This window comes from Pteropus vampyrus, unplaced genomic scaffold (assembly GCF_000151845.1).
Source record: "Pteropus vampyrus isolate Shadow unplaced genomic scaffold, Pvam_2.0 Scaffold84, whole genome shotgun sequence".
In the NCBI taxonomy this organism is placed as follows: domain Eukaryota; kingdom Metazoa; phylum Chordata; class Mammalia; order Chiroptera; family Pteropodidae; genus Pteropus; species Pteropus vampyrus.
The window spans coordinates 1,577,047-1,590,388 of NW_011888865.1; the positions used below are offsets into that span (position 1 = coordinate 1,577,047).

At 36.9% G+C, this 13,342-nt stretch overlaps 1 protein-coding gene across 14 annotated transcripts in view; it reads right to left on the minus strand.

Annotated features, from left to right (window-relative positions):
* SYTL2 (synaptotagmin like 2) overlaps positions 1-13,342 on the minus strand; it is a 98,596-nt gene that overhangs the window by 12,102 nt on the left and 73,152 nt on the right. For 9 of the 14 annotated variants that reach the window (XM_023532459.1, XM_023532451.1, XM_023532457.1 and 6 more), the window contains 6 exons: positions 11,832-11,933; positions 9,776-9,829; positions 8,475-8,522; positions 5,232-5,326; positions 2,190-2,309; positions 732-901 (listed from right to left, as the gene is read on the minus strand). In XM_023532459.1, the coding sequence (XP_023388227.1) occupies positions 732-901; positions 2,190-2,309; positions 5,232-5,326; positions 8,475-8,522; positions 9,776-9,829; positions 11,832-11,933 (589 nt within the window). The remainder of the gene's footprint in view (positions 1-731; positions 902-2,189; positions 2,310-5,231; positions 5,327-8,474; positions 8,523-9,775; positions 9,830-11,831; positions 11,934-13,342) is intronic. The other 5 variants (XM_023532456.1, XM_023532448.1, XM_023532458.1 and 2 more) reach the window with 3 other exon arrangements.

The following is a 13,342-nucleotide window of genomic DNA, read 5'->3' on the forward strand; positions in this document are numbered from 1 at the left end:
TGAAAAAAAATAATCTTAGCACACAATTAATCAAACCATATTTAATGTAACAAAAAAGGATATTGAACCTAGTTGTTTTTAAAATAAAAAACAAAAAAAGATTGGGTTTATGCTAGCAAAGTAATTAAGAATCAGACTTCTGCATAGTGATAAGTGAGGAATACCATTCAACTTTTTCAGCAAATAAGCTGAAATGCAATTAAACCCGTGATTTCAAAGATGAGTTGGTAATTCCCCCTAACATTCTTCTGTAGAACATAATTTAAATATGGAAACTACCTCATTCTAGAATCTCAACTATTTCTGCACCACTGAACATTATGAAGTTTGCCCCACATGTCCCTAACTTTAGAGAAGGTTTGAGAGTGTCATAGAATGAGACCAGGGTTCAAGCCCCCATTCCTCATTTTGCTGCTATCTGAATTTATGGAAATAGGCTGCTTGTCTTCTGTGGTCCTTGTTTCCTTATCTGTAAAAAAGAAGGAACTAGACAAGATAACTTCAAAATTCTCTTCTAACTTGAAACATTTTGTGCTTCTCTAACATTTTTGTAATTTTATGTTAGCATATGCATATATAAATAAAACAGCATTTCCCCCCAACTTTTCCTTTCAAACATTCCTTTTAACACAGTCACACACATAGTCTCTCTTCAATTACTTTCTTCCCTTCCCAATTTCTACAAGATTAAGAGTAGCTAAGAGAAAATAATGACTCCAAAATGTACTTACGGGTCCGAACGCTGTTTTTTAACATCTGCTGCGGCTAAGTCTTTACACTGGGCCACAAAGATATGCAGCTCCTTCAGTGAGTCCACATAGTCAACTGCGAACTGAATATTTCCTTTGATTTCCAGATTGCCAAAGTCTCCACTGTAAATGCTCATCACACTGCCACTCACCTGAAAGCATCGGAAATATGCAGTGTTTGTCTCAGTCTCATTCTTACACCCAACACAAGGATTATGGATGTAATCCTTGCTTGCCATTATTTCTCTAGTTTGCATATAAAGGCAGTTAATTTAATATGGCATAAAGACACCCCAACACAGACCTGACATGACATACATGATACAACTAGTGTTTAAAAAAAATTGTCCCTAAGAGACATAGATGAATAGTGAAATGCAAAGTTATTTAGATGCTGGCTCATTTCACAGCAGGGTGATTTTATGGTAAGGGGTTTTCAGAGTTCCATCTTTAGGCATGCTTAGTATTTAAAATATTAAAGAAAGAGGATGTGAGAAACCCCAGGCACACAAACTGCAGTGACACGTTGCTCTATCAGATTTCCAAGACACTAAAAAGGAATTTTACCATGTTACCCATCCACGGACTCTAGGAAAATGCTTACTGAGCCATATGCTTTTAGAGGTCAGGAAGGGTAGAAAGTGGATGATTGATGCAGGTAGTTTAAAAGCCTTCCCAAGACCATTAGATTGTTATCAGCAGAAATTCGACTTAAATAGATTCCAAAAAAAGAAAAAAGAAAAAGAGAGAGAGAGAAATGTGAGGCTAGCAAGAATTTAATCACAGCTTTATCATTTGTTTAGCATACCTAGCAAGACATGTGCATGTGTATGTATACCAGAAATATTTGGATTAGGGTATATAGATATATTATACACACACACTTTTATATTTTTACACACATCCTACATGCACATACAACTACCTCATTTTATGAAAGAAGTTTTATGTAAAGTCAAATTCTCTAAATCAAATCTGAGTAATTACACTTAGAGAGCTTTTCTTTTAAAACTCTGTTCAGAATCCTTCTATAAGGCATAGAATCACCTCTCCTATTCTTTTATGTGAATCAGTACTTAGATTCATCAGGCTTGCTAAAAGAGAGGTACAGTTCTATACCTGCAAACAGTATATAAAAGCATATCTGATATAAGCAGATTTTATAATAGACACCCATTTCTTGCACAGAAAAATGTAGTGGTTCGTCTTGCTGGTAATTTAGGTTTATTTTTGAAGTACTTACATGCAAAAATCCATATTGATTTATAATGGGTATAAACTCTTTGATGCTTAAAAAAAAAAGAAGGAAGATGTAGCTAGCCAGAAGCAAATGGTGGGTTAAAAGAAAAAGCTCGTGCCCTTGGAATCAGAAGCAGGAACATGGTAGAGCAAGATTCACAGAAGCAGTGAGATATTAACATGGAGCCTTTGTTTACATACAGAAGACAAGGACGTCATGCCAGAGGAGCTGCTAAGATTGGTTAAAGAGCTCGGGCTCTTCTTGTGTCTGCTGAGCTGGTAACTGCTTTCTGATGTTGTATCTGTTTCTCTGTCATCACTCTACAAAACATCATATAATATACACAAAATTTAAATTCAGAATGAGTCAGGATCAAAACCTCTATTTAGAGAAAGATAATATTTTGGTATCCTACTGATCTATGACATTTCTCAAGGTCAAAGGACACTATTGCCAATTGCCAGGGAATGGGATTCAGGATAGGGTGGGTGGTCTGCCTTGGACCTTACCTAGGGAGGAGAGCAATGCTTAGCTACCAAAATAACAAAGTGATTTTTCCCATCCACCTACAAGGTGGTCCCAAGGTGCTACAGAAGACTGCACTACTGCCAGCTTTCCCGTTACTCTCTTAATATTACATATTTATGTTTCTCGGAAAACTTGATTGATATACATGAGAGATTAACTTTACCCGGACAATAAAAGGTCTGTTTTACTGTCAAAACTGAAAATGTCGTGCTTAATTCCTCTCATTATTAACATAGCCTTAACGTCCCTAAAATGTAACCGATACCAATTTTTACTTGAGACACTATTAAACTAGGACAAATAAGGGCTAGGCTGATCCGTTTCAACTAAAAAGTATGTATTTAAAAAATTTTAAACCACCTTTTATGTATTTCTATAGTTCTATTATGTTTATCTTTTTGTTACTATATAGGGAAGTATATTCAATTATACATTCTACCCATGTTAGATTTTAACACATCTTTGAAAAAAAATAGCAACAAAATACTTATTTTATACATGTCTCAGGAAATGTTTACCTGCATCAAGAAAGAAAAATGGCAATAATAAGTTTTATTACATATAGATCTAAATGTATCATCTTAGATGATACTTTAAAAATTTATGAATCAGAATGAGCTCCTTTCGGGGTTAGAGGGTTTGCGGAGCAGTTTAGCAGCTCCTGGAATTAGGGAAACACCTTTTCGAGGGAGCAGTTAGTTCATGCCAACATAGTCAAGGGCCGTGCAATTATGTGTCAATGTAACAGATACCAATTTTAGTGCAGATTAAGAAAAGAGTTAAAGAAAAACCAAATTTACGATTTAATATGAATGAGAAAAGAATCCTCAAGGATTAAAAACAGTCTATACCTTTTTTAATGTCTCTGTTGTCACATTTTCCCCCCTACATGCTTACAATCCATTTCTCTCTATTATAGCTCATGCTACATTCTACCTAGCATTCAGATCACTAGTAAATTTTTGGAAGGATAAGACCATGCCTTGTTGACCTGGAACACTGATTTTCACATAGTTGGCACTCAACACATGTCACTGATGCTAAACCTCAAAGAAACAGTAGACAAAGGAGCAAGGCCTGGTTTCATCTGCACTTCCTTTAACATTCAGTCCAACCCCATGTACTTTGAAAGGTAAAATGATACAGCTTAATTTGGCATCCCTGATGCACAAACTCAAACAATTTGGACTCTTGTATGGAGCTGAGGCAGCAGCTTAAGTTGAAGGGAGGAGAAAAATAAAAAAAACCAGGAGCTGGTATCATTTGCCTCTCAAATTATTATATAGTTCATTCATACGACCATCCAAGACCAAAGCATATTTACAAAGATATAAAAGCATAGGAACTCCATGAGGTGCCTACCATTGGCTTCCAGCTAATTATTTAGTTTCAAAGAATGAGTGGTTCTTTTTCAAAGGAACTGTAATGTGGGCTCTAAAGCCTATGTAAGAGCTGAATTTGCAGATACAGTTCATCTAATGCTCAAGAATGGTGCCCAGGAGGTGTGGGAGGAGGGATGATTTATGTGTTGTCCAGAGCTTGTCTCACATTCCACCCATGAAGAGAATGCTGGAGGATGAAGCTTTTTATTTCACCTTCAAAAATCAGAACCAAACTGCGAATAGTAATCACTAACAGTTACTGGGTACACACCATGTGTCAGGCACTGTGCTTTGTGTTTTCCCTGCATTATATTACTGACTCCTCACAACCTAAAAAGGTAGGTTCTAGGAAACCAGACTCAGAGAAGTTAAGGAACTTGTCCACACAGCAAATTAGTAACATGGCCAGGACTGGGGATGCCTGAGTGCAAGGCTCAGGCTCCTAACTGCCTGGGTGCAAGACCATGGACTCTTAATGAAGTCTACGGACCCGAGTTACAGTTCTAGAGCTACTTTTTAGTAGCTGTTGGATTTGGAGAAAGTTACTTAACCTCTCTGAGGCTCTTCATCCTTATATAAGATGGATAAAATAGTACTTATCACAGTTAATGAGTGAGAATTAGATAACAGAATGAATATTAAGTGCCTGGTACTTACTAGGTACTCAATGAGTAGTAGGTAATAGTCACATTCTTACTTGAGACATTAGGTATAGTAGTTAACAGCATGGGAGTCAGATTTGGGCTCCAGTCCTGGTTCAGCTCCTTCCTAGCTAAGTAAGGTTACTTCACCTCTCTTAATCTCAGTTTCCTCAACTGAAATATCTGGGAGTCATGATGGTGCCCGCCTCCCACAGTTGCTGGAGGATTAATTGAGATAATGTATATAAAGTGTCTACATCCAGTAGATAGCCTTAAAGTTTGCTGTGTCATGGTTGCATTATTATTTTAACAAGCGCTTTCAAGCTAGTCATGCTACCTAGACAAAGCTTTCACAAATCAACTGTATTCTGAACAACAGAGGAGCAGTTAGTTCATGCCAACATATTTCTGCCTGTATTTCTTATTTTGTACCCACTTTGAAACAAAAGTCGCATTCCCAAATCTATGCAATTTGACTTCGCTACCAAAAAGAGTTACTGTTTGAGTCAAATGAGACATGCCTTGCCTTGTTCCAGGATCAACAACACTACCTCTATTGATATGAAAGGCAAAGGTCAGTCCTGCTGACTTCTTTGGTCTCTGCCACAGCTGAATACGAACACACCCATTTTGGCATAGCACATCCACCTACTTGGTCCCATTCTTCTGAAGGTACAAAAGACAAACTTGCCTCATCTTGGAGAAACGCTGGAACAGATTTGCTCATCCTCTTGAGTTTGTCAGGGTGGGAAAACTGATTATCAGGTTGCGAAGGCACTGTGGAAACTGAACAGCATTTCCGTTCAAAATTACCCACACAATTGTTAGACAAACATAAGGCATAAGTTGAAAACACGCTTTTCTTTCATCTATGAACAGATGTTTTTGTAAAAAGGTTAAAGTCACAGTAGTTCACATGCATAGGATCCTAAGATAAGCAACATGCAGTTTTCATAATTATATAAAGAAAACCAGCAAGGAGTTGAACCAAATAGAAAATAAAAATTGATTTAAAAACCATTAGTTTTTATTGAACTGGAGCTGAATTTGAATTATATTAAAACATACTGCCTAATTGGTTTTAATTTATTTTTTTTTACATCAGAGTTTTGAACCACAAGATCTGTAATTTGTTGGTTCATCTCCTTGAGATATATTTTTAACATGCTGCAGGCTGAAAAACTATTTCATCAGACAGCAGGGATCTTTGTACACAACTCAGTCATAAAAGTGTCCTGGTTATTGAGTGTCTAAGAGAATGTTTATTGATTGTGAGGATTACATCTCTGATAGTGTTTCTCACTCATAATTATGAAACACTACAATTTCAAAATTAATTATTTTTCAAAAATAGAAATTATTTAGCTACCTGTAAACTCAGAGAATTTTCAATAGAGACACTCAAGGCCAAGTTTGAATGATTAAAGTTAGGATACTCTAAGAATTTAACATGAAAATGTAGCATATGGTTTCTTTCTGATACATTAAGTATATACATGGAAGTCACAACAGGATGATGAATTCCGAATTTGTGTAACTCTAGTTAGAAAACTATTTTCTTCTTTGTCTAAACATCATAATGTCTAAGCTTTTCTTATAGTGAATCAGAGCTTTTATGCTGAATGAGTTCATATTTTTCAAGGCATTTAGAACAGTGCCTGGCACATAGTAGCCCTATATAAGTATTTGCTAAACCAAGAAATAGTATCTGATAGAGATTCTTTAAATTATCTTTCAATGTGATGCATACATATTGACTGGGCTTATCACTGTAAGAGATACTAGGAAAACATTAAAAATCAAACTATATTTCTATATTTAACTCAAAAGGTTCAAATTCAGCCCTAAGCATTAGCTAAATTTATCTTTAGTTAAATGAAATCTAGTGAAGCAAAACTGAAAACTGAGCTACACATATTAAATATTTGCTTATTCACATCATAGTTCTTACCTAGCCTTAGGCTCACAAATGTATCGAAATACATTTAGGTGTCTTACAAGGTGATACCCACTTATATCACTTCCCATTAAACAATAACATGTCTGTGTGTGTATTTGGGTGACTTATACAGACGCAGTATAAGATCAGGTCCCTTAAGAGCACAGGATAGCCCAATGAGTATGCAAAAACTTTTTAGCACAACATTGCTCCCTATTATTTTCAAATGTAGTCAGTTTTACACTTATTGGGCTTTAATTATTTACGTTTTGATCATCTCTCTCTTTTTTTTAAATTAAGCATTTAAAAAAAAACTTTCGAAATGTTTTTCAGTTACAGTTGACATTCAATATTATATTAGTTTCAGGTGTCCAGGTCAGGTATTTTACTTTGTCCCGTGGTAAGAATACGCTCTTCACTAGAGAAAAGAGACAATCTCAGCCCAGCCATTAAGAGTCATCTTGGAAGATGTCATTAGAGAGAAATTAATTTATCCAGAATTTTCCACATGATTAGCCTACTTGCCTTGACCAATAACTAAGTTATAGGCAGAGAGGTAGGCAGGTAGGTAGGTAGATAGTCTATGTCTATGTTTTGTTCTCTCTCCTCAGGCTAAACATTGAACAAAACAGCAAGATAAAAGAAGATGCCCAAATTTAAGCACTTGCCCATTCAAAAGCAACTGCAAAAGCCTATTTACCTACCACCTACCCGGGGGGACAGAAGTCTTGCTTCCTCTGCAGCAGTGGGACAGAGAACACACACCAAGGGCCAAAACCTGGACCGTCTTTTTTCCTAGGTAGTTCTTAAGAATTTGTCAGATCACATGGCAAAGCTCAGCACCTTTCCTCTCTGGCAGGAGGACCTCGTGAGTGAAGTTTCAGATTTCAGACTAGATGTCACTGCCTTCTAGCATCAGCACTTTGTTTCTCTGTCTAGTGGTTTCTTCATTTAAGCTGCTTTTCTCATTTAGACCTATTAGCACAACCAAAGATTGCTGGGAAACTGTTGTTAAAAATCCCGTGGAGTCCAGAGTGTGCACGCACTACTTTGCAACACTTTCTTTTCCCCCAAATAAATCTTTTTTGGTGCTGGAAAAAAAAAAAAGATCCCATGGTTTTCTGAGGGTGAGCATGTATATCATTATCTTCAGACCTCTAGTGAATAAGATTATGAAACTTGACTGAAACTGGGGAGCTAAGAAGACACACACGCATATCTGCATGCTTTACTAGGTCCTGAAACACCTTTTTAATGTGCTGTCTGTCCTCAACACAGTAGACACAGTTAAGTAAAGCAATCTTAAGATTGGACAGAAAAGAGTTGCTAGGCAGTGGATATTAATTAGTTGATGGACATTAGCCACCATATGTGTACATTTATTTCTTAAGATTCAGATGTTCACTTGCTTTACATATTGAATATATATATATATATATACTGTTTGAGTCCAGTTTTAAACTTCAGAGCTTAAACCCCGGACATAATAAAATTTGCTTCTATAAATATATAGAGGCACGTACAACCATACTATATACAAATTGTTAAAGTACGTTTCTTTCTTGATCCAAATAAATTATGAATTGTTTCATGTCTATAGTCTTGTGTAAAGGCCACAGAGATCCACTACTCAAGACCATACTGCAACATAAAAGCCAAGTGATATTGGAAGGTGCCAACTTCATTTTAAGCAAAGACTCAAAGGGCAGAGAGACTAACAAAAAGATAATACTCAGCATTAACATATATATGTATATATAATAATTTTTTAAATATATGACTCTCCCTCAGTGGAACCACAAATTAATCTTTCAATATAGACAATAGTAAATGTTTTTATTAAAACCCTTGCCAGAATGAAATAGTTTTGTAAGCTGCAAGAGTTTAGTACCAATAATAAAGCTGTGTTATTAATGGGGTTAGTTATTTCAGTATATTTAATACCATGTAGAGTGGCAACATTTAGTCATTTGTGAGAAAGATCCTGCTACTCACTTCCTGGTATGCACTCATTTGTATCTGGTTCCTGATCTGCTTTTTGATCTACTCAGAAGAGCAACATCGAGAATAAATACCACTTTAACAGAAGGATTAAAGAGACATGAAAGTAAAGCTCAAGTGTCAGTTTCACAAGTGAGACTACAGAATACATCTGACAGGTTTGCAGCTTGCTTTGATCCATTCCCCAGTACGATTCTTTACTAGCCTCTTTAAGGTCTCCTATTCAACTAAAATTCCAATATCCTGCATAGGAACTGTTTAGCATCTTCCCTCCAATTCACTAAGCCAAGGCATGGAAAATAGAAGGAGCACTGGACTAGGAGTAATGAAGCTGAGATTCTAGTCCCCACCCTTCCACTGACTGACTAGCTGTAGGACCTTAGACAAGTTACTTCATTTCTCAGAGCTTTTCTCATCTGTAAAACGGAGATAAAAATCCCTGCCCCATTTATTTCAATGAGGTGGTTGTAAACAGAAAATGAGAAAGACAAAACTATTACGTAAAAGCAAGGAATGATCTTTGAGGATTTCCGTTGCTGCTTTTATATGGGAAGGCTCGGTAAATATACATTTTCATTATTATAGTGATGGCAGTTAAGAAAACAAAATTCCAGCAAATGTAAATTTCCATTCATTTTCATTCATTTCCATAAATGCTATTAAAATCACTCATTTCCTTCCCTCCCCAACTAAAGGCACTATTATCCTATTCATGTTATAACTGAACCAAGTAATAAACGATCAACTGACAAGCTTCAAAATTTTCTTAATCCTTAATATTCAGAAATAGTTCATTTTACCTTCAGTTTAAGCTCAGTTATTTACATGACCAGACACAGCATCCCCGCTTTTGCTCTGTGGCTCTTTCCTTTGAATTTAAAGCTTTACCAGGTATACCCAAAGAGATCTAAATGCTAAGAGTTGAGAATCAATATAGGAATAACTTAACCCAGGAACCCACTCCACTCTTCCTGCCTTCACAGGGAGTTCTGCAAGTCAGCGTAGCAAAATTCAGCTCATACTCATAGAAATGCAATTTCCTATTTATAGAAATCCTGGCTTCCCAAGGGTCTCTTATGAGATCCTCACAACACTATCACTAGCAGAAGTCTTAAGAACATAAACAGTTAGTATTAAATGCACCAAGTCAAAACCGTTTTATAATAACTTAGGCACCATTCATCACACAGTGGCAAATGACGTTTCTATTTATCCAACAGCTGCATTCGGTGACTGCCCAAACCACCCCATAACCTAACACAGAGATAGACATGCAAATACATAAAGATATTTACCATCTTCAGCACTACGTACTAATTCTTCTGGCAGATTATCTACTTTTGCTTGATCTGTTCAGGAGAAATTAACAAATGGTTAACACAGCTGACCCTTGGTGAGAAAGAAAAATGAGACTGTCCCTGAAAGCCCCCGGATTTGGAGTTGGAAGCAATGAGTCAAGATGCAGTGAGGGGTGCAACCAAGATGTCTTCCCCAAAATACTTTCTCTTCAGATTAGCTACTTGAGCCAGTGCCATAGCGGGAGCTCCCATTTCAGCCCTGATGCAGCTTACATCAGCACACTGCTGCACACAGACTCCCAAGGGTTAGAGGGTTAGCTCAGAGCAAGCAATTGGCGGGCAGCGGGAGAAAGCGTGGGGCTGCAACAGCCTCCCTATTCTTCTAAAAAGGGTAAGATGCTAGCCATGACTGACACCTTCCCAAACCCATGGTCATTAACGAATATTTCTGTGCATGCATCACCATTTGTGTACGCCTCTGGGAGCCTTGCTTGGGAAGTCAACTGAAGAGATGTAACTGGGGACCAGCTGCTAAGTGGAATCTTGGCAGGCTAACATGAGAGTGGGTATCGGTATTTGGAAGGGAGCGTATCAGCTGATGGTGATTTTTTTTTTTTTAACCCTACACATTCCTGAGTACGTTAAAGCTGCACCATGGAAATAGTCCGTTGCTTTCAGGCAAGAGGTTTGCCAAACTGAACAATTGTTGCTGAGTTTTTTTGTTTTTTTTTTTTGTTTTTTTTTTCCTTCAGGGCCCATCACCAATATCAGGCAGAACAATCGGGTCTGTCCAACAAAAGATTGGACTCGCCTTCTCTGGAAGCATTCAGGCGGATGTGGGGGTTGGCCACCTGTTGAGAAGGCTTTAGAGGGAATGCCTGCATTGAGGGGAGTTTGGAATGGGCGACCTTCAAGGTCTCTTCTAACCTTCAGATTCCAAGATCTTTGGCAGGGCTAGGACTGCATGCCAAACTGGGAATACTGCCTTCAAAGCCTAGGAATCTCTGAATTTTAGACATTGTTTAATGGAGTGTTTTTTTTTTTTTCTTTTCCTTCTTAAATTCTGACTTCTTAGTCTTAATTACAGATGCATAAAAAGCATTCTAAATATAACAATGGTCAATTTTTAATCGTATGAGTTTGGCAGTGGTTAACTTTTACTCAGTAAATTCTCTCATGACTATCTGCAATCCTGGGGGTGTATCTTAGTTTAAAAACAATAAAAATAAAACCCCTAGAAGTCATGATTTCGAAGTCCATTTGTCTGGCCCACAAGTCCCTACGGTACATTATGTTTAATGCTAACACTCAAGAAATCTTTCACTCATTGAAGCTGTAGCCAGCAGGGAATAGCATGCCTCAGGTGTTGTGTGTCAGGTGGTCTTTGGACTTATAATTCCAGTGTCCAAAAGAAATGCATGAAAAGAAGGAATAAGAAAGGAAAGTCTTTAAAGCCAGAGACTAATTCATTTCCATATCATGCAAAATTCATCAGACATCCAACACTGTCATATATAACATGCTCACTTCATAAATGCTCTCGACAATTCTGTTGATTTTGAGTCCTAAATCTGCTGTATGATACTAAGCAAATTACTTCACCTCTCTGAACTTCATTTTCCTCATCTATAAAATGGGGATAACAACGACTTGTCCCTCACTGGGTTGCTTATGCCAGATAAATAAAATAATGCATGTGAAATGCTTAGCCAAGTCTTGGCACATAGTACTAATAAACGTAAGCTATTACTGCTAGAACCACTAGCTACCGCAATCTTTTAAAACCCACTTATGCTTGAATAAACACTCAAACTGGGATTCTTTAATGCAAGGAAACCTGGTGGTCTAGTAACCAAACCTTAGACATTATTTTAAAAGCAAGGTCCAGCCACTTCAGGGGGAGCATTTTTAGCTCGCTTGGATTATTCTCATCTGTTAAGCCCCCCATTAGGGGTTTCAGTGCACGACAGCATGCAGTGAGGCCACAGAGGAGCACATAAGCATTTTAAAGCTTAGATGCAGACATGAACGGTGGGGCAAACTTCATTCTCACTTGATGAATCTGATGAAATGTCTTCTAGACTTTTGGAAGGCATTTTCCTAGCAGCACTCCTTTCCAAAGTTTTCAAAACAGGACTGGGTTCTTCTTCTGAACCTGTTATAAGACAAAACCAATGAACACTGCACATACAAAAAACAAAAACAAAAACAAAATCCCAAATTCTTAATAACCAATAGACATTAAAATGGTAGGTTGAACGGTGGTATTGTGCCATTAGCCTCTACACTTTTATTTATTCTATGAAGCAAATAAAATTTCTTCACTAAGAGTATGTCCTTTATAAAGTTAATTTTCCTGGTCGAGAAATATTTGCAAGTATAGATCATATAGAAACAAGATTACCACATTAATGTTTTCTGCACCTCTATTTTAGGCACATGATTGTTCTGTGCCAGATTTTGAATCTTTCCACTTTATTTCTAGCATTTGAAGATAGCCACAAAATGGTTTTAGGAGCATTAAAAAAATAAGCTGAAAATCATAGAAGGCAGGATTCAGATGTTTAACATCTGGCTATAATTGAATACACAGATGGGTAAATTCTCTAGACCAACAGATGTAGGCTTTTGGGGTTTCTTGAGCTAGTAAGACTTCCATCAAAATTCTGGGAAATGACATGAGGTAGTCAACTTTTTATTTTGCTAAGGCGTTTTAAAGGGGCAGGGGGTGGCTCTATCATCTACTAATGCCCTTCCTTTATAAAAGGAAAGACATTTTAGGACCAAAAGGAAAAAAAAAAGAGCATAACTTCAGAATATAATAATGAAATATATCTAACCTTACAAAAAAATTTCTCTGGACAGTAATTTTTCTATTTTGACAGTGAAAACTCCATCATGATGAGCCCTGGTCTGAGTACTGTCATGTATCACCAGTGTATTCTCAGTGCCTAGAACAGTGGTTGGCAATAGACATTTCAAAAATGTTTTAAACCAATAAATGATCTCATTGGTAAATTAATGGATTTGGGAACCACTTCTTTTACTAAAATGCATCCCAGTTCTGCTCAATGTTAATAGGCACTCTACAGCACATGGCTTCTAAGACGAATAAAATTTGGGATGCTCTGAGTTCAAATTTAAAAGGTTTTTGTTTGTTTGTTTGTTTTACTATAGACCTTCTCAGAGACTTGAATGTACTTATAATGTGCATAATCTCCCAGCATTTCTGAAAGTATTTGACCATGGGATCCTTTTTATTTTAAAGGAACATTTTGAGGTATTGGTTAGTGAAGAGCTTACCCACAAGTCACACATGTTAGGATGCTCACCAAATTTATGGTGCCTTTGTAGTCAGGTTCCCCTCTACCCTCACCTCACTCCCACACATTTGTTTTAAAATAATTTAGGTTAGAGAATAGAAAACTATTACTGTACTATTTTACATCTCTTACTTCGCTTATGATTTTAAAATATCTTCTCTGGGCTCTGTTCGATGGTTGTTTAAAGTTGATTATATCATTTTTAGATAGACTTTTTGCTGTTCAATCAGTTACAAGCCCT